Source organism: Symphalangus syndactylus, chromosome 8, assembly GCF_028878055.3.
Source record: "Symphalangus syndactylus isolate Jambi chromosome 8, NHGRI_mSymSyn1-v2.1_pri, whole genome shotgun sequence".
NCBI lineage: Eukaryota > Metazoa > Chordata > Mammalia > Primates > Hylobatidae > Symphalangus > Symphalangus syndactylus.
Window position 1 is genome coordinate 66,765,313 of NC_072430.2, and position 22,278 is coordinate 66,787,590.

Here is a 22,278-nt window from a genome sequence, read left to right on the forward strand (position 1 = left end):
TAAATCATTCTGAAGTTTAAACTACTTTCATCATAAATTGTGCACAGGAATTCTGTGGCATCTTGTATTTGCTATGTCTGTTTGGTCCCACAATGATAAAATGACACGACAGGGCTGCTACTAAAGAAAGAAGAAAGTCTTGGGTGGGTTTGCCCACACAGAGCCGTCTAAATATAGAAAACATATGGCATAGTTATAATTAACAAGTGTCTACCCTTATGCTAACTCAAATGGGCCTTCCCACTTTTTAACACAAATTAGTGGGGTTTTAATCTGGCTAGTTTCTGCAAATTCAAATTTAATTCAAAGCACTCGTAGTAGCCACAAAGAGAAAGTAGGATATTTCTACTTCTTTTTAGTAGATATTCAAGACAGCCTCCTATTACCTGGTAAGTGTACATTTAATACACTTACATTACATGTACATGTGAATAGTTGGGTGTTTACTTACAAGCTAAATCACCCTCACCTCCCACTTTATGTAAATACATATTTGATAGTTTTTAATATAGACAAACTATTATGACTGTAAACCTAATAAGTTCAGAGATCCCAATTTTCAAGGAACATTTTTGTAAATTTTGATCTTTCTCCCTGATTTCCCAGTAGGCACTTTTGGTGATATCTGCTCAGTGTAACAATTTGTACAGTATTGAACTAGCACGACGCAGAGAGTGGAAGGCCTTCTAATTTTACATTCTGTGTTCTAAGATTGACTCCAGGGATTTCAAAATTAGATATTTGTTACATTGGCTTTGAAACCTCCACTAAAACCAGAATCTTGATATTTGCACTGTCAGTCTTGAAGTGATTTAATTCTTCAAAGTAAAAGTTTTATCTTTAGGAGTAACTTATTGTTTTATAGATCTATACTAAGAATTCTTCAGCTGTGTCATTAATATCAATAACAAATGAGATTGTAGCTAGTGGCTACTGAGTGTCTATTCACCAAATGATCCAACAAAAATAATTCTAGATTATTATCAGTGAAATTTCATGCACCTAAATATCTAACAAACCTTGAGGCGTTTTTCCAAGAATTTGGCACCACCATCGGCTCCATATGAAAATTCATATGGGAAACTCCAGTCTCGAACAAGAAATATCAGACTCTAAAAAATGATAAGAAAGGGTTGATATGAGGACTTTAAGGTGCCTCCCTTTGCTTTTTACGGAAACCAATTATAATATCATTGTCATTTGAATATCGCTCTTTCCCACATTGCTGAATTAAAAATCAAACATAAAACCTTTGAAAGTGTCTGGGCAGTCTCTCCCCTGTGAGATCATCCTACCTATTTCCATTAAATGTGAACAGAAGGCTGCGTACAAAATGCCAGCATGAATGCACCCCACTGAGAGATGACAGAGATGACTCCCAAACTGCCTGAATGGAGCTATGTCACTATAATCAGATTTTGTGTAGAATATGTTCCTAGGAATCTTCCTTTCTGATAGCTATGGCTGAATACAGGCATAAGATATAAGATCAGCTTTTCTTTTATTAAGAAATTGTTTTAATGTTTTTATAGAAATGATACATATGTATGCTCATCATAAAAAGTACACCATGGAATACTATGCAGCCATAAGAAATGATGAGTTCGTGTCCTTTGTAGGGACATGGATGAAACTGGAAAACATCATTCTCAGTAAACTATCGCAGGGACAAAAAACCAAACACCGCATGTTCTCACTCATAGGTGGGAATTGAACAATGAGAACTCATGGACACAGGAAGGGGAACATCATGCTCCGGGGACTGTTGTGGGGTGGGGGGAGGGGGGAGGGACAGCATTAGGAGATACACCTAATGCTAAATGACGAGTTAATGGGTGCAGGAAATCAACATGGCACATGGATACATATGTAACAAACCTGCACATTGTGCACATGTACCCTAAAACCCTAAAGTATAATAAAAAAAAAAAAAAAGTTCAAACTAGATAGCAAAGTCCAGAGAAAATTAAAAAATGCACCCCAAATCCCATCTCCTGGATTTAACGATAGTTAACATTTGGTGAACATCATCCAGTCATCTCCTTAGGTACATACACAAATGGAAGAGGGCTAAAAGAAAGAAAAAGGAGAAAAACAGTCTTATAAAAAGTGGAACTGTTTTGTATGTGGCATTTTAAATAAAAAGTATTAAAATGCACTTGAAATTAACTGACTAAAAGGAAGATGAGATGACGTTTAAAATACTGCTGAATTTCAAGTAAATGATTTTTGTTACCATTAGAAGTTCTAATAAATTCACTTGAAGTTAAGAACAAAGATTTTGGAAAACATTGAGCTGGGAGTCATGTGTTTAACTTTTTATACCTTTGAATGGAATACAGCCCACATACAGAAAACTGCACATTAAGTATATAGCTTAATGAATTTTCACAAACTGAACACATTGTGTAACTAGCACCTAGATCAAGAAACAGAGAATGTCCAGCACTCCACAGGCCCCTCCTCCTGCCACCCTCCAGTCATGACCCCTTGCTCAAGGGTAACCACGTGCCTGACTTTTAACAGCATCAGTTCGTTTTGCCTGTTTTTATAATTTGCGTAAGTGGAATCATACATGATACATGATATATTCTTTTGGTCTAGCTTCTGTCACTCCACATTATATTTGTGAGATTAATTATATTATTGCATAATTGTTCATAATTCATAGTCATTACTGCGCAATTTCCCGTTATGTGAATAATGATTAATTCATTCTGTAGATGGGCATTTCAGTGTCTCTAGTTCTTGGCTGGCATGAATAGTGCTGCTATGAACATTCATGTGTCTTCTGGTCTTCTTTCTGTGTCTTCTTTCTTTTGTGTTTATAACTAAAGCAGAATTACTGGGTAGAGAGTGTGCACATGTTCAGGATTGGGTGATATTGTCCGTTTTCCAAAGTACCAATTTATAACCTTACCAGCAGTCTTAGAGGGTTCCTGATGCTACACATCCTCACCAATGCTTGATATTCTCTGTCTTTTTAATTTTAAACATTCTGGAGGGTGTGGTTTAGTAGCCTAGCCCATTGTGTTCAATATGAATTTCCCTGATGATTAATGAAATTATGCATATTGTCATATGTTTGTTGGCCCTTTGTGTTTATTCTTTTTTCTGAAGAGGCTGATCAGGTCTTTTGTCTTTACTTATTGGTTTGGAGTCATGCTTTTTAAATATATGTTTCACCTTTAACTCCCTACCATAAGAAAATCAGCATTCTCAGATTTCCTCTTACCACTCCTCCCTTCCTTCTACGTTTTACATGTCATAACTTTGAAATAAAACCAAAAGCAGTTTGAGTAAATGTTTAAAATATAATAAACATTGAAAGATACTACAAACGCATATGGAAATTACAATTTATATATGTACTATTGCTATGTGTTCCCATATCATCCTGAACTTCCCCTATTATAACACTTCTACTAGAATTTGGTGGACTTCTTTCAGTTGTAAGTAATGAAATCCAATTCCAACAAGTTTAAGCACAAAAGTAGATAATTGGTTCTGTAATTGGAAAGGTCAGTGGTGTAGGTGATTTCAGAAGGATTTGGGACACTTAAGTGACATCAAGGCTCTTTCTCTCTCTGAACAGTCCTCTCTACATGATGGCCAAGATGACCACTGAGATCCAGATTCACATCCTGCTAGCTTAGCAACACCAGTGCAAGTCAGTTTTTCAAGACAGCTATGTCAGGAAATTTCCAGGAATGGGCCCAGTTTGATCATATGCTCAGCCCAGAAATAATCACTATGGTCAGAGGGATGGGATGGTCTGAATTGTCACCTGTATGTAAGGGGTAATGTCATCAGGTTCAACTGAACCAAAGGGAATTGGAAAGAGGAGTTCTATTGCTAGAAGGGGAACTAGACAGAAAAAGAAATAGGTAACTCCAAACCATAATGTTATGGTGCGTTATTTATAGACTGTAAGCCTTCTAGAGGCAAAAATTGAATCTCTTTCTTGATCATTATAGTATCCTTAACACCTAGTACACTGCTTGGCACAGAATCAGTGCTTAATACAGTTTTGTTGAATAAATCATTTTCTCATTTTTTAATTATCAATTTCACAATGTCAGGGTTTAAAATATTTACACTCTGCTCTGCACTCACAATATTCAAAGTTGTTTGGCTTTAGTGTTATATTTAATTGGATTCACTACATCAAAAATCCTTTCACTATCAACTTCTCCATACCTGAGCTCTTATTTTGAATAAAATAAAAGTGGGCCAAATTTTGCCATATGGTTTTCCAAGAAGCAGTATTAGGATTGCTGTATTTCCTGGGTACTCACACTCTTGAGCATATCTTCTGTTGCTTTCATAGTTAATTAACAAATTGGCAGGATATAAAAATTCTTAGGGTGATTCTTTCAAAACCTTGTCAATTATCATTCATCTGTCTTTTTCCACGGAATATTGCTATGGAAAATTCTGTGTGGATCCTTTGTTCTTAAAGGTTCAATAACTTTACAAGTATATTCTCGTATTGACTGGAATGGATCAGTTTTCTCTAGGGAAATAGTATGAAGATTCAAGTTTTATTCGAGAAAAGTTTTTTCCTCATCTCTTTAAATATTTTTCCTCTATTACATTTATTGTTTCCTCATTTGTTTCATTTTCTTCTTCAGGGGCTCTCATTATGCATATGTGGTAGAGAGGCGGGTGGGAATCCAGGTTTTGTAGGGCCTGAAGCTTACATAATCTGTGGGGCAGAGGAAAGCCTCTGTAAGAAAAAGAATGCAGAATTAGGCTTGAAAGTGAGTATTTATTTAGAATGAGGAATATAAATTACAAATTCAAAAAACTGGCTAGTATCACAAACAAAAAAATCCAGAAAAATAACTAACATAACTTTATAACAGTTTTCTTTCCCCCAAAGGTGTTCCAAGTTCATTTCCTGCCTTAGACCTAGAATCGGGCATTTTTCTAAGAAGCACTGGTTTCTTTTAGTAGAATATGGTACTTCAAGATTATAATGCTCAAAGTGCTGCTATATTGGTCAGTGTTTCTAGACCTTTGAGTGGGCAGAGCTAGAATAAAATTGTGTGTGTGGTGTGTGTGTATGATAAAATACCTCATAAATTCATATTGACATTCCCAATTCAAATTCAGGACTACAGAGTTTCCACTGAATGTCTATATTATATCCATATCTCCTTGTCCAAGAATCTTGAATCAAGAATCTTGATTCTTAATGCATCAGGGATGGTTGAATTATGATATCCCATAATTACTCATTTTTTCAATGCTCTAATACATACACAACAGCTGCAGAGTACCAGTACCAATACCACCATCAACTACTATGAATACTTAATGAAAGTTTTTTTTAAATTTGGCACATGCTCTCCTCATTCTCCTACTTTTTAGTTTATCTATTCATTCATTTATTTAAAGAAAATAAACATTACAATGTTCTCTCCCTTTTGTTCCTCATTTATTCTAAGTTCCACAAACAAATATACATTGAATGATCACTCCTAGTCCTTATGTCATCTTTGCTGATCTGAAATTCATTCTTTAGTAGATTTTGCATTAAGGGTCATGGGAACAATATTCCTTGGATTTTTACATGTTGATAATAGTTGTGGCCCTTTATAACTGAAAGTCAATTTTGCTGGATGTAAAATCCTTGAATCACATCTTTTTTCCTTAAACAGGGTCACTTCTAAGTGGTGTGTGATTATGGATCTTTCTTGTTTCCATAAGATGGAGCCTCTCCTCCCTCTTATTTTGTTTTGTAGATTCTTGTGGGGAGAGGAGGGATTCTTGTAGAGAAAAGAATTAAAAATACCCACATCCACCCTCTTTAAGTAGTCTGCTAACTTTAAATAGATGTCCGTTTTTGCCACAATTTTTGTCAAAATATAATAATTTGTATTTTGAACATTTCTTCCTAAAACATGTATTTTGAAAATAGATGTTAGCTGGGAAGTAATTTTTTCAAAATAGAGGTTCATGAACCAGGATAAATGAAACCAAGTATGTGGATTTGGCTGTATTTTGCATTTTTCTTGGGAGCTTTTAGTCTCATTTCTTGGTCTTTTTCACTGGGCATCTTCCCAATTCAAAATAATGAGGACCATGTGCGGTATAGAAGCAAATATAAAGTTTCATTTTTTAAAATTAGCAATATATAAAGTAATCATGAAATTAATGGCAATGTTCCAACTCCCAGGTTTCCTGCCTGATGCTCTCATCCAGTGATGTGCTGATAAACTGGCTCTCTGACAAAAAAACAAATGCCTTGATTTGTAACATTTGCCAATTTCTGTGGTGTAAATATACCCATCATGGCTGATTCCAAGCTATTAAAGGTTTAATAACTGGTTTATGTAATTCCTGAATATTTAATAATTGGTTCTTATGAACGGGGATGAGCAATGCCTACTGTCCCCCACCCCTCCCTAGATAATTTATATGCTTTCCATTCATCATGTACGGACTTCTACGAAATTCAGTCTTTATGTCAAAATCCATCAGTTTTTCTACACTGCAGAATCTTGATTTGCTCATGTATGCATACAGGTAGAGATAAAAACCAAGAATACAAATTAGCCTAATTTGCTCAGATAAAAACATACGAAGCCACAAATACTTTTTAAAATTAAATTCAGTCAGGCAACTGGGTCAAATGATGGACCTATACTATACTTAGCTTAAAAATGAAATAATCATCTAACTTTTTAAAATCATGACAAATTTTATTAGCTTCCCTTTGGAGACTATATCTTTCAGGAAATTATTCAAAAGGACTATTACAACATGACTTGATAACAGTGAAAAACTGAAATAAATCCAAATGCTCAACAATTGAGAAATAGCTATACAAACTATGGTGCATTAATATAACACACAGCTATTAATAAGTATGTAGAATATATCAACACATGAGTTGACTATGCAGTATAAAAAGCTTATATGAAATAAATGTTATTTGAAAAATAACAGTAAATTTATGTGCACATCCATTATAAATATATGAAATTATTCCTACACTCACAGAAAAAGACTACATATTCTAAAACCATACAGCCAGTAACTATCTGAACTGATTTTTAATACATTTAATCAGTTTCTAATTTCAGTTTCAGGTAAAAGTAAACACCAGAACTGGTTTTAAACCCAAAGTAAGTAACAATTACTTCAATCAACAACCCACACAAAAAGCCACAGGGAGCCTCATTGCTTTAAAAGTCAGTCAAGTAGTCAAAAACTCACTCCAGAAAACTTACTGTTTTCACCTCTACACCCAACACATTTAACAAAAGACATATTCTCAGACTGATGTCAACCCATCTTGCTTCCATAACCCACAAAACTCCAAAACACGCCCCTGACACCTACATGTGGTCATCAGTTTACTTTGCTCAATGAGACTATGCCTCACCAGCAGAGCTCTACTTCACTAAGCAATAAGTTTAGTTTTGTTTTTTTAAGTCATATTTTGAGAGATGGTCTTATCCTTTGCCAATTCTGGACGTCTCATTGTACCGTTTTTGAATGCCTTCACTTGGCAGCATCCTCTGTGACTCTTAGACTTATAGGTGCATTCTCTTTCTGCTTTGTTCCCAAATTCCATTTGTCCTTCAATTTGCTTCCAGGTGAATCTGTCTCAACAACAGTCTGAATTCTGATTTGTTTCATTGAGCTCTTGTTGCTAAATTAATTTGTTATCCTAGGATTTTGTAACCGTATAGGTCTTTATATAGGGTCATTAGTCCTTAGTCTTTGCATAGAGTAATTCAAATTTTAGTTTTGGAAGTACCTTCATTTGATAAATAATAAGACCTAATTTTTGCATAAAGTTCTTAGAACTTTTGGTTTGGGGGCACACCATTCAGTGAATATTTTTGCCATTAGCCTGCTTATTCTTTTGCTGCTTGCTTTGCTTTTATTTGACAATTTGTACAAAGTCTTGTCTCGTGTTTTTGTTTTGTCTTGAATTGTTTTGTATCACTGAATGAATACGAAGGTGCTCTATAAAGAACAGATGGAAGCATAGGCCTAAGAAGTCTTCAGTCCCATTCACAGTGCCCCAAAGACTAACAGTTGGAAGTCTGGTAGGCTGGCAACCAATATATGCAAAAGTAATTAATCAAATTTTGCCTTAGTTTCCCTACAAAACCTTCAAGAGGACATTCTCTGTCTTGTCAATACGTGAGTCGCTTCGTATAGTACATAATACAGAATCAGTAATTGTCAGATTATTGATCATACAACTCTGTCCTAGCCTCTGCTTGCTTAAAGAACCCAAAACACTTCTCATGAGCACATACTATTGATTAACTTTTATGTTTCATGTTTCTCTATATCAAAACTGCAGCCTCCTCCTGGAAGAATTTCTGCTTCCTATTTCTATTAAATGACAACCCTAATTTTTGTATCAATAATAGTAAATAAAGTTTTAAAAAATGAGAATAACTGTGGCTATTATGGTGAACTTTGGACATGTAAGAATAAACCATACAGTTAAGAGGAGCTCTCTAAATATTGAGACAAATACCAAACACTCATTAGTTAGCTTCTTTAAATAATAAACTGAGGCCTCAAAATAAAATGCTGACTCCAAAATGCAGTCTCTACATTTGACACTGTAACCTTCTGAAACCTGCCCTCCTTGCATTTCTTTTCACCCAGTTTTATTTTTACCACTCAATACAGCCCTTTAATTCCCTCTGCTCCTTCTCCTGACCTTCTAAACAAGCTACTTTTTCCTCAGGAATTTTCACAGGAAAGGAGTGGGCACATTGCCCAAATCTACTTAAAACTGCTAGATCAGAAGGCTATTCTACAGAAGTTGAATTTAAACCCTGGTCTTGAGCTGAGTGTTAAGGAATTTCTTTTAACCCAGAAAGATAAAAATTTGTTGCAGACTTGTTAGATATTTACTGTCCTGAACTATCAGTTCTGTTCCAACTAGTTGACTTAATTGTTAGACCTTCAGGTGGGAAAAAATGGTTAAAAACAGTGAGATAAGAAAGACCAGGAGAATACTTAAATAATCCAGCTGTTCATTAAAACATAATAATGATACATTTTAACAATTTAGTGGCCTTTAGGGGGCAAGAAAAATAAAAAAAAGTTACAGAAGGCTATTTCGGAAGACTTTCTCTTAAATATCAATTGGACAAAGATTCTAAATTATAAATAAAATAGAGATGAATCAACAGGAAACTTTAAAAATTGACTTCAGGAAACTTTCAGACATAAAATATGAATATGGAAGAAAAAACATATGAGGCTCAGATATAAAATGTAGGCTCAGAATAAAAAGGTTGAATGAGAAATTATCAATTTAGAAATCTCTAGTATATCACTGACTTTTCATAGGGTTTGAGTAATTAGCAAAATAGAAATCAAGACAATTTTGTGGCCCTTCAGATAAAAACAAGACCAAAATATCCTCTGTTCTCTATGAATCAGGAACCTATAGATAGGGAAGTCTATGGATATTGCAGGCAGAAAATCCACTGGAAGAACCAGTGTCCCAAAGCAGCTAAGAATACCTATAATACGTATGATTTACAAAAAAAAAATGAAGAATCTTTGCACAAACTCTCCAAGGATATGGGCAGAAAAATTAGAGACAAGCTAATAGGAGGGCAGATCAATCCTTCCAAATCATCATAAATCTTTCTTTTTTATTAAAAAGAAAATCCATGCTAAGTATTAAATCAACAACATCAAAGACTCAGTGCCTTTTGTGGCCCATTGGTTGATCCAGTAACCAAGGCTTATCTTCCTTGCCTCAGAGCAGTTACAGCCTCATCTAATCACTTGAAGTATCTACAGACCATGCTCTAGGATCACCTTTAAATTTGATGGTACCACATACAGTACAATCACTATTGCTAACTGAAAACACCCAACATGTTTCTGTTAGTCTTAACTAACGAAATATGGTATTTTCTTTTTGTATTACCACCCATCAGTGTGACACGTTCAATGCAGCAACTCTACTACCCTTACCCATTGAAGGAGAATTTCATGATTGTGTTTCTCCAGTTCAAGAAGGGGCCATGCCCAGCACAAATATTTTGGACACTCTCACGTCAGCTTATGACTTAATATTGTTTGGATATAGTTCTTACCTTAAAAGTATAAAGGATATAGTTCTTACCTTAAAAGTATAAAGAGACAATACTGGATATCTAATAGTTGCTCCAGATCTTGAATCCAGGTCTTCCAATTTCGAGTTGTATATGCAAACTATTTACAATCCCAAATATGTATATACTATCCCCTTAGTGAACACTTATTGTACACATGCTTTATGAACAGCATGGTAGGTGCTCTAGATTTCAAAAAGTAAATGACAAAGTTCTTGCTCATAAGGCATTTATAATTTAATTAGTGAGAGGGGATAGGCACATTAAAATGTAAGACAATAAAATACAGCTTAATGAGTGGCTCAGATTAAGACAGCAAAGAGAAGCACTAAAAGATGGTAGTTAAGTGCAAGGGCTCTGAGCTGTGGCCTAGGTTGAGGTCAGCTCTACAATTTAAAGATATATGTGACCAAGATTAAGTTTCTCAACTACTCTCAGCCTCAGTACTTCTCATTGGATAGAAAAATTAAAGATGAGAATAAAGAAGTAGTGGTAGGTAACATTACTTGTTTTATAGAACTGTAATGATCAGTAATTTGAATAATGTAAGAAAAATGCTTAGCACAGTGCATGGCACAAAACAAGCATGCAATAAATTGCTGTTAGTGCTCTTCTAGACATTTCAGGTACCTAAATGTAGAAATTGGGAGAATCCTAGTCTACACCACTGACCTAGTTCTATGTAGCCAGATAAGCGTTTCTTCTAATCCATACAGCTCTCAGATCACCTAAATTGCTCTCTCGACAGAACATGGGATAGGGTAGATAACTTCCTCAGCTGTCTTTTTCCATATCATTTCCTTTAATTTTCAGCCCAAGCAGACAGACATCAGCCTTTCATTTTCTCAGTGAGGTCATGAATTTATCAGGTATGACTTGGCAGTTATAATCATCACAGATATTTGACCAAAGAATTTTTTGTGCAAATGGACATTCTCAAATCATGGGAATAAAGGGTCCTCAAACATAATTAAGCAAACTAGAGTAAAATAATTCCTAACTGTCTTGTGTAGGCCCAATTTGAATAAGAAATTGTGAGAAACAGAGTACTTGTCCTAATGTAATAGAGTATTATTATATGCTTCCCCTTCTATTATTTTTCAGCAACCTTCAGTTTAACTTAAAACGGGCACAGACTGATGTGCTCACTAATAATTACATCTCCACTGAAAGGAATGTGAAGAATTGAGTTTTTACCTTTATCTCACAAAGACAATTTGAATCTCTGTCTAAGGTCTAAGGTCTTGCTGGGCTTTTATGTGTATGAAAATGGTTAATAAACATGCTGTGGGTGAAAACTGGGCTGAATTAACTCCAGAAAGTAAAGTACTTGACACTGAGAACATGGAAGAGAAGATAATAAATGTAAATAGTCCTAAAATATATGCTCAAGAAAAAAAGAAGCCTTCTAAGAGAAGTCAAGTTTGTGTGAAGGAAAGTTTTTTTTAGGGTTTATGCTTCCTACTTTCCTATTACAGGCCAACCTTAATCTACTAACTATCTGTACATAGAAATGTACATAGAAATGGTGCCCTCTCTGCTACCAGAACCTTCTGCCATAGATGCTGTCTGCTGGAGTGTGCCCAGCAGCTAAATCTGTCCTCAAATATGTGCTTAAGAATGACAGAGAGAGTGCAGATTCCCTGGTCTAAACACAGGGATTCCAATTCAGCAGAACTGTGGTATGGCTCAGAAATGATTCTAACCCAGGTGCCTAAAAAACCTGCTTCTGCATCAATCACCAAGGCTACAGATATGCTGCAGCCCATCTCTTCTCTGTGAGCCATACAGCCTAAATCCTGCTAAAATTCCCAACTACCTCAGGGCTCTGGGCCTCAAAGAGATCCAGAAATCATCAGATATATTCAGGACTCTGACTTAAAGGAATCAAGGCTCAGGAACATCGTGGCCACTATTTAAATTTGCTGTAGATTAAACAGGCTTTTGCAGACTGGCCTACTAGAAACAGACCCACCATGTAGAAATGCCACTAAGAAATGTATTGACATCTAAAACACGAACTCAAGTGAATCTTGAGACTATAATACACTTTAGTAATTGGGGAATGTTTCTATTTCTTTATAGCCTACATAATTAGAAGGCATGAAGTGATTAAATCATAAACTCCTGGGCTGCTATTGCCAAAGGGTACATTTAAAGGTATAATACAGGGTCTTCTTAGTAAGGGGGATCTGTTTTTAGCATAGACTCCATAACAAGCTCACTGTATTACCACATGATGGAGTGGAAACCCTCTCCACCACCACAGCCCAGCAGAACTGAGGACAAGAGTGACAAGAACACACATAGAGCGCCACAGAGTCATACAAGTGGAAAATGGGCCTTTCCTGGGGAAACAAGTAACTGGCAGCTGGTCATTTAGCAGAGCATTAGAGGAAGGCAGCCTTGCTTGGTGTTGATAAGCAGCGTGCATTTAGAGTGAACTTCAAATAATGTCTGACAACATGAAAAATACCCAGAATTAGTCGTAGGGATTCTGACCCAAGGATGTGATCATCCCAATACAGAGCAATGTGGGGCCAGGTGTGGCTTATGCAAGTCTAAATGACCAAGAAAGAAAAACTCATAACATACCAATATAGACACAAATCTATCGCACGTGACAAGATATTTTCACTAGGTTCTTAGAGCAAACTGGGTGTTATTACTCAAATAAAACTTGTACAGTTATTACATACAGCCATGTTTAAATTAATGGAAAAATATTGTCATTCTCAACAAAAACTGGAAGTCCTAAGGTAAAGAAGCTGATATAAATAACCCAGTTATTTTATAGATAGATATGTTAATAAAGTAGCTCCTGCCAGATTTTTATACTTTAAGTTCAAATACTCATAGTGAGCAAAGCAGGTGAGAAAATAATGTCACTTAGAGAACTCTATATTATGTCTTAATATGAATTATACTTCCTGGGCGTGCTGCATAGTTTAGAGCTGGCTCATTAGAGCTTGCAAAAAACAGTTGTTAAATTTTGAGGAATTTTTGCAAGTTGGTTGACATCATGGTAGCTTGAAATTGGCCATGGTGAAAGTATTTACACCATAAAAATTAGCAAATAATATAGATCAGGCTCACCTCTCTCCTCCCCAGCCAGTTTTAAACTTTTACCAGCACACCACTGGTTAAACTTGCACTTCAATATTGCTTTTAAACTGAATTCATTTAGCTTTTAATTCTCTCTTTTAAACCATGGTTTTTAAATACATGAACATATTTTTGTTTGCTTGATTACAGCTTGATAGAAATTGGTTTTTTAAAGAATCAAGTTAATATGTTAATTCAGCTATTCATTTTCCCGGCTAATTGTCTTCATATTTGTTGTTTATTATAGGTCTGTTTATTATTTATAATTGTACTGTAGTTCAGAGTTAAGAATTCTTCTATTTTAAATTTGTTTAAATTAATTTTGTCGGCCGGGCGCGGTGGCTCACGCTTGTAATCCCAGCACTTTGGGAGGCCGAGGCGGGCGGATCACGAGGTCAGGAGATCGAGACCATGGCGAAACCCCGTCTCTACTAAAAATACAAAAAAAATTAGCCGGGCGTGGTGGCGGGCGCCTGTAGTCCCAGCTACTCAGAGAGGCTGAGGCAGGAGAATGGCGTGAACCCGGGAGGCGGAGCTTGCAGTGAGCCGAGATCGCGCCACTGCACTCCAGCCTGGGCGACAGAGGGAGATCCGTCTCAAAAAATAAATAAAATAAATTAATTTTGTCTATTTATTTACTTTTTGAGACACGGTCTCACTCTGTCGCCCAGGCTGGAGTGCAGCAGTGCAATCATAGCTCACTGCAGCCTCAAACCCCGGGGCTCAAGTGATCCTCCCACTTCAGCCCCACTCCAAATAGCTGGGACTACAGGCGCTGTAGTTCTTTGTGGATTTATTTTTTTCTTTCACTTTTTGTAGAGATAGTCTCACTATGTTGCTCAGGCTCATCTCAAACTTCTGGTCCCCAAGCAATTTTTCTGCCTCCTTCTCCCAAAGTACTGGAATTGCAGGCATAAGCCACCGCACCTGGTCTTAGTTTAATTTTAATATAAAATTATTTTTAAAATTTCATTATCCCTCACCTTACTTTCTCAGGCAATGTTTAAAATTTCCCCACACTTTTACCCAAATGAATAAAGCTGTTATCAGAGAGAAGAGGATAGAAGTGACCTGCTAAAAAAGATTGCTGAATTGAAATTTCATTTAAAAGTTATTTTACTTTGCAATTTTTCGCTATGCTTCTTCTAATTGAAATGTGAATTATTTAACTCATATATGTTTTGAAATTTGAATGTATTTGCATTTTATCTTTTGATTTTATAATGTATAGTATTTTTTGTTTTGGATTTGGTTGCTTTAATCTAAAATACTATAAAATGGCTTTGGATGCCACCTTTACTACTTAATGAGCTTCGCATTTCAATTTCAGATAGAGTTACAAGTCCAAACATGTTTAGGAGTCATTGTTGACTCAGTCAGCGAAAACTTTTTTCTTTTCACTGACATTTCATAATGTCAACAGTTTACTAACTAGGGTAATCTCTTAAAGCTTTTTTCCATTGTTTGCTTTAAACTCTTTTTTTTTTTTAACCAAAAGCTGCAACTCTATCAATCTTTATCTCTCATCTATTTTATTAGAGCATTGATTGGTCTTTTCCAGTTTTAATGTTTCTGGCAAAATGTAAGGAGCAGTGACATCTGCTGGTAAGACCTAAAGTCCCCTTCTGTAATTTACAGTGGAGTTCCCTACTCTGGTTTGCCAGTGGTTCTGAGTAACAAGTTAGAGAAGAAGAAAATCAAAACAATAGCCTAATTACCATATAACACTTCAACAATCAACCTAACAAACGATTAAAAAAAAAAAGACAACAGAGTCTAGTAGGTATTGTAAATCATATAGAAGACTGCAAGCAAGACTGGTTTTATTCTACCTCACCTCCTCCCCACACCAGGTTCCTGAGCCCTTGGGAGAATTCATACCCCTTCATCACAGCATACATCATCTCTCCATGCTACTTTAGTTCATCATATTTTTCCCAGATCCTCACTCCCATTCCTCAACTATTCATTCCCACCCACACTCACTTTAATATATATTATTTTGTGTATGTACAGCAAATATGCATAAATAGTATCATGTTATAAATCTCATACTTTTTTCTGCTTACTTCTGTACAAATTTTAACACTCTATTCATGATACTCTATGTACTTTTGGTTCATTGCCTTTAGATGTTGCAAAGTATTGCAGATATGCTTTTCCCCACATTTTTATGTATCCGTTCTTCTAGTGATGGACACCTAAGTTGTCTCCAAATTCCTGCTACTATTACTCTATCAATAAATATCCTTATATATTTCCTCTGCTCCATGGAATGGCTGCTCCAATCTGCACTTTCAACAATAGGGCCTGAGTGTTCCCATTTACCCAAATCCTAGCTTTCATTTGGTATTATCTCCATGTTCTACTTTTTGCCTATTTAATGAATGTAAAGTGGTATTTCATTGTTGTTTTAATATTTATCTCATTATCAGTGAGACTTGACATCCCTTCAAAAATGTATTAGCCATTCAGGATTCCTTTCTGTGACTTGTCTATTAATATTCTTTGCCTGTTTTCTGATCGGGAACCAGGTTTTAGTTACTTGCAAAAGTTTCCCGTATGTTCTGCTTAGTAATCTTTTGTTGACTTTGACACTGTCAATTATCTTCTACCAATCTGTTGATTTTGATTATAAAGTCCTTTGGTAAATAGAAATACTTAATTTTGATGTAGTAATATGCATCAATTTTTTACTACATGGTTTATTTTGGAGGGTCTAATAAATGTTTCTTCACCTCAGTTCAGAAAAATATTCTCCAGCACTTTCTTCTATTAGCTTTATAGTTTTAACTCATATTTAGTTCTTTGATCCATCTGGAGATTACTTCTATTACAGTATTTAGTAAAAATCCAGCTCTTTCTCCAAATAGTGAACTCGTTTCTCCAAACCCAACTATTAACCCATTTATTTCCCACCAGTTTATGATGCCACCTCTATTGACTACCAGGCTCCCATATATACATATGGGTGTATTTAAACTGTTTAGTTCCACTGAGCTTTGCTCTTGTATCTGTGTAGGACCTCACCATTTTCATCGCTATGGCTTTTTAGTGTGTATTGAGCCCTCTAATTTAGATCATCTTCTTAAAAACTGACTTAAGGCCGGGCGCAATGGCTCACACCTGTAATCCCAGCACTTTCAGAGGCCGAGTCGGGCAGATAACCTGAGGTCAGGAGTTCGAGACCATCCTGGCTAACATGGTGAAACCCCATCTGTACTAAAAACACAAAAAAATTAGCTGGGCATGATGGCGGGCACCTGAAATCCCAGCTACTTGGGAGGCTGAGGCAGGAGAATCGCTTGAACCCGGGAGGCAGAGGTTGCAGTGAGCCAAGATCACGCCATTGCATGCATTCCAGCCCGGACAACAAGAGCAAGACTCTGTCTCAAAAAAAAAAAAAAACAATCTGACTCTTAAATCAAAACAAGACTTAATTCTTCCATATGAGTTGTAGAAAATATACAAAAATCCTACTGTAATTTCAATTATAATTGCACTGAGTTTAACTAATTTGTTGAGAATTAAATTCTCCACAACATTAAATCATACCATCTGTGATCATATTATATCCCTTTGGTTTATACAATTTTTTCTTTATGGTCTTTAATAGACCTTTACATTTTTCTCCAGAAAGGTCTTTATATTTTGGTGGCTAATTACTAAAGATTTTTGTTTTGTTTTGCTATTGTGAGTGGTATATATATTTTAAAACTTATATTTGCTAGTTGTAATTGCTGGTTTTAAGAAACGCTATTGGCCGGCTGCAGTGGCTCACGCCTGTAATCCCAGCACTTTGGGAGGCCGAGACGGACGGATCATGAGGTCAGGAGATCGAGACCATCCTGGTTAACATGGTGAAACCCTGTCTCTACTAAAAATACAAAAAAAATTGCTGGGTGTGGTGGCGGGCACCTGTAGTCTCAGCTACTCGGGAGGCTGAGGCAGGAGAATGGCGTGAACCCGGGAGGTGGAGCTTGCAGTGAGCCGAGATCGCACCACTGCACTCCAGCCTGGGTGACAGAGCGAGACTCCATCTCAAAAAAATAAAATAAAATAAACGCTATTGATTTTTTAAAATTTAAAAATGTTATCACATAAGATGATACCTACAAAAGAATGCATGTAACATACATGTATGCTATTAAGCAGATTAATAAGATAAATACTTGTGAACCCACAAACCTGCTTAAATAATTGAAAATGCCAATAACATTGAAGCTTCCTGTGTGTCCCTTCCTGATACATCCCCATTTCTCCTCTCCGGTAGTAAATACTACTTTAATTTTGCTTTTTGAATAGTTTTATCACACATGTTTATATTCTTAACACATTGTTTAGTTTTGCTCATTTTGGACCTTTATAAAAAATGCTATCCTACTGTAAATAGTCTTTGGCAACTAGCTTTTTTCCAATCCACATTATGTTTTTAAAATTGATCCATCCTGAGACATATAGCTTTTATAAATGTTCTTTCTTATTTTCATTAGGTTTTGTCTGTTATTATTTTTTCTTTCTTTTTTTTTTTTTTTTGTTTGTTTTTTTGAGACAGAGGCTCGCTCTGTCGCCCAGGCTGGAGTGCAATGGTGCGATCTTGGCTCACTGCAACCTCCACTCCCAGGTTCAAGTGATTCTCCTGCCTCAGCCTCCGGAGTAGCTGGAATTACAGGTGCCCGCCACCATGCCCAGCTAATTTTTGTATTTTTAGTAGAGCCGGGGTTTCACCATATTGGTCAGGCTGGTCTTGAACTCCTGACCTCAAGCAATCCACCTGCCTCAGCCTCCCAAAGTGCTGGGATTACAGGCGTGAGCCAATGCGCCCAGCCTATTTTTTCTTCTTAATTTGTACTTATCACTAATTTTCTGCCTTTCTTCTTTTCTAATATAAAAATTTATGGCTATATTTTTTTCCCTCTACCATTTTCATGATAGCATTTAATGTTCAATATGTATGTTTTCTTTCAAGCACTCAATTTGCAGTATTTTCATATAACTATTATGAGTTTAATTTAACCCATGAATTATTTTTGAAGTGTGCTTAAATTTCCAAAATATGCTTCTTAAAATTAGCACTTTCTTACTAACTTTTAACTAAATTGTCCTGTGATGACAGAATGAGGTCAATATGAATTCAGTCCTTCGAAATTTGTGGAGACCTGCTTTGTGGCTTAATATGTGGTAAATTTTTGTACATACACCTTGCAGACTTAAGAGAAATGTGTTTTCTTTGTTACTTACACTATTCTATGCATGTACCATAAAGCAAGCTTGTTAGCCCTAGGTTTCACATCTTCTCTATTGTTACTCATTTTCTGTTTACTTGACTTATCAATAGTTAGGAGAGCTGTGTTTCAGTGGATTTACTCATTTCTTCTTATGGTTCTATTGATCTTTATATATTTTGAGGCTATTTGTCATAAAAATTTAGAATTTCTTTTTTTATGAGACAGCATCTCTCACTATGTTGCCCAGGCTGGACTCAAACTCCTGGGGTCAAGTGATCCTCCCACCACAGCTATCCGAGTAGCTGTTACAGGAATGTGCTACCATGCCTGACTAGAATTCTTGTATTTTCCTGGTGAAATAACCTTTTATTATTATGAACTTCTCTATTCTAAATAATTCTTATAGAATTGAAGTCTCACAAAAATATAGACACTTGTTTTCCTTCACTTAGTATGTGCCTGATATATCTTTTTCCATCCTTTTATTTTCAAATGAACACATTCTTATGTTTTAATACATCTCATAAGATATGGCTGGATGTTTAATTTTTGTACATAAATAAGGCTGGGCCCAGGGGCTCACACCTGTAATCCCAGCACTTTAAGAGTGACTTTGAGTTCAGGAAAAAAAAAGCTGACATTTTGCCTGGAACCAGAATGCCTAAATTATCTTTCATTTCCACATTTCTTTTTTAAAAAATAATTCTTAGAAGTTCTATTTCCTCATTTCTATCTCATTCTATATTGCATCAAATAGCATAAAATAGGTCAAAAATGTTTCCTCAATGAAATAAAAAGAGAAAGAAACATGACCCTAATTAATATACCTGGTTACAGTCTTCAGGAAAATCTAGTAAGAATTTACCATCATTTAACCCTCACTCACCTGAAATGGCTTCAGGAATGTTTCCTCCATTGCCAGTCTGCCATACTCAGTGAAAAGCTAGAAAAAAAGTTACACACACATACATACACAGAGAGAGAGAGAGAAAGAGAGAACTTTAGCACCTGCTAAGTTTTAATTCTTGGCTTTCTTTCCTTTACTTTTCCCCCTAGCTATAACAGAATATTATATTAAGAAGATTCTAATAATCATTTTCAGGAAATAAGCATTGGCTAGGTAAAGCAGAGCCATGGTAATTAGATATTTAAGAATAAAAGACATAAAGTACATTTAAAAATAAAACTATCATTTTATTTTTAAAATTAACAATTTTATATTTTAAAATGAACACTTTTTATATCTAGAATGTGGGTTAATTTTTTTGCGGGGGACAAAAGGGAAGAAGGAAACATGCTAAATGACCTTTAGAAGCAGAACTTGCATAAATTAGACCACAGAGCTGTAAACTATGTAGGATATATTTACAAAAGCTGTTGCCTGAGGAAATTTAATGGCACAATGGCTTGGATTACTACAAAAGCATTAGGCATTTAGCTTAAGAAATGGTGAGTCCTTTTCTTTGTCTTTTTTCTTTTCCTCTTTTTTTTTTTTTTTTTTTTTTTTGAGAGAGGGTCTCACTCTGTCACCCAGGCTGGGGTGCAGTGACATGATCTCTGCTCACTGCAGCCTTGACCTCCCCAGCTCAACTGATCCTCCTACCTCAGCCTACTGAGTAGCTGGGACCACAGGCATGCGCCACCACGCCTGCCTGGCTAATTTTTGTATTTTTGGTAGAGATAGGGTTTCACCATGTTGCCCAGGATGGTCTCAAACTCCTGGGCTCAAGCAATCTACCTGCCTCAGCCTCCTAAACTGCTGGGATTACAGGCATGAGCCACTGCACCCGGCTCTGGAGAATCTTGAAATGAATTTGAAAGAGGAGAAGAAACATATACTGTGCCCAGAGCATAATAAACCTAGAGAGTTGTGCTCCTTAGTCCTGGGAACTTTCTCAGTACTGTCGCCAGTTGTAAACCAAAACTCTGCTTCTTTATTTCTGCTCCTTTTGGAGCAGTGATTGCTCTGTAGTTTTCCGGAGGCTAGACTGAACCTTATCACCTCAGATGTGTTTTTTTTAAAGTCTGTGACTTGCAATGTGACTCTTTTTCTAAAAAATATGTTAAATTTAATGTCAAATTAGGGAGAAAGGTAGTTACTTATTGATATGGTTAGGCTTTGTGTCCCCACCCAAATCTCATTTTAAATTGTAATCCCCATAATCCCCACGTGTCAAGGGAGAGACCAGGTGAAGGTAATTGAATCATGGAGGCTGTTTCCCCCACGCCGTTCTCGCCATTGTGAGTGAGTTCTCACAGATCTGACGGTTTTATAAGGGGCTCCTCCCACTTCGCTTGGCACTTCTCCTTCCTGCTGCCTTGTGAAGAAGGTGCCTTCTTCCCCTTTGCCTTCGGCCATGACTGTAAATTTCCTGAGGCCTTTCCAGCCATGCTGAACTGTGAGTCAATTAAACCTCTTTCCTTTATAAATTAACCAGTCTCAGGCAGTAATTACCAGGCAGCTAATTAGGCCACTAGTTCCTGTTTAAACAGCAGAATCAGAATCTGATTATGTTTTGAAATCATTCCCCAAAATTCTGCTATACATGTTCCAAAGACTACCAGATACACAAAAAAGAAAATAAATATTGTTACCTGGAGGTGCTGAAGATCATCCTCCTGGACATTTTGGGATAAGTTATATACCTCGATAAAGAAATAAAATCACAATGATAAGATAATTGGCATCATCCTAAGCACTTACTTCATCATTCCCTAATTTAAAAAATATCAGTTACCACAAAAATGAGCTCTCTTACGTACATGCTTACATGATGATATTTGTAGACCTTGAGAGAGAAGTAAAATAAGCTTGAGAGACAATAAGGAATATACAATGATTATTAAAAAAATGGTTCCAGAAATACAGTAGTCACCTGCTCTGGAAATGGAATATTAAAATTATTTCATGAATCTAATTTACGCAATTAGTCAAAAAAACTCATTCTTCCAAGCAAGACAAAATAATAACAATCTAAATCCCAGCGAGCCATATGGAAAATGTTGTTTTGAAAAATCATGTTGACTTCTTCACAATTAATCATTTTATTTATGTCTATACAGAGTTTCATCACATGGAAGTTAGGTTCTGAATATCATGCTCACATCCTTATACATATGCGATAACAGCATTAAGATGACATTTTTTGGGGGGAATAAATATCATTAACTTCAAAGAAAAGTTAAGGAGGCTTATATGTTTATGTACTGAAATAAAAAGAATACTTTGTATACTTATTTAAATAACAGATCATTATTTCTCACATAATAAAAAATTGTCATTACTAAGGAGTTAGCAGATTTTTCTATGAAAATATTCAATGTATTCAGGTCAAATATAAATAATGAGTAATACTGAAAAGGCAAAGTCAATCTGGTTTAAATAGGTTTGTATAAATATGGCTTACACTGTGAATTATAATAAATTAGATTAATTAAGTTGGTATTTTAAAGGCTTATACAATGTGTGTATTCAAAATATCATACTGTACATGATAAATATATATATATATATATATATATATTTTTTTTTTTGAGACGGGAGTCTCGCCCTGTCGCCCAGGCTGGAGTGCAGTGGCGCAATCTCGGCTCACTGCAAGCTCTGCCTCCCAGGTTCACGCCATTCTCCTGCCTCAGCCTCCCGAGTAGCTGGGACTACAGGCACCCGCCACCACGCCCAGCTAATTTTTTGTATTTTTAGTAGAGACAGGGTTTCACCGTGTTACCCAGGATGGTCTCGATCTCCTGACCTTGTGATCCGCCTGCCTCGGCCTCCCAAAGTGCTGGGATTACAGGCATGAGCCACCGTGCCTGGCCAATATATATCA

General features: G+C 36.1%; 1 protein-coding gene across 3 annotated transcripts in view; it reads right to left on the reverse strand.

Annotated features, from left to right (window-relative positions):
* Window positions 1-22,278, reverse strand: part of ATL1 (atlastin GTPase 1) — a 101,496-nt gene that overhangs the window by 18,499 nt on the left and 60,719 nt on the right. For all 3 annotated transcript variants that reach the window (XM_055289438.2, XM_055289435.2, XM_055289437.2), the window contains 3 exons: window positions 21,047-21,097; window positions 19,338-19,394; window positions 1,020-1,112 (listed from right to left, as the gene is read on the reverse strand). In XM_055289438.2, the coding sequence (XP_055145413.1) occupies window positions 1,020-1,112; window positions 19,338-19,394; window positions 21,047-21,097 (201 nt within the window). The remainder of the gene's footprint in view (window positions 1-1,019; window positions 1,113-19,337; window positions 19,395-21,046; window positions 21,098-22,278) is intronic.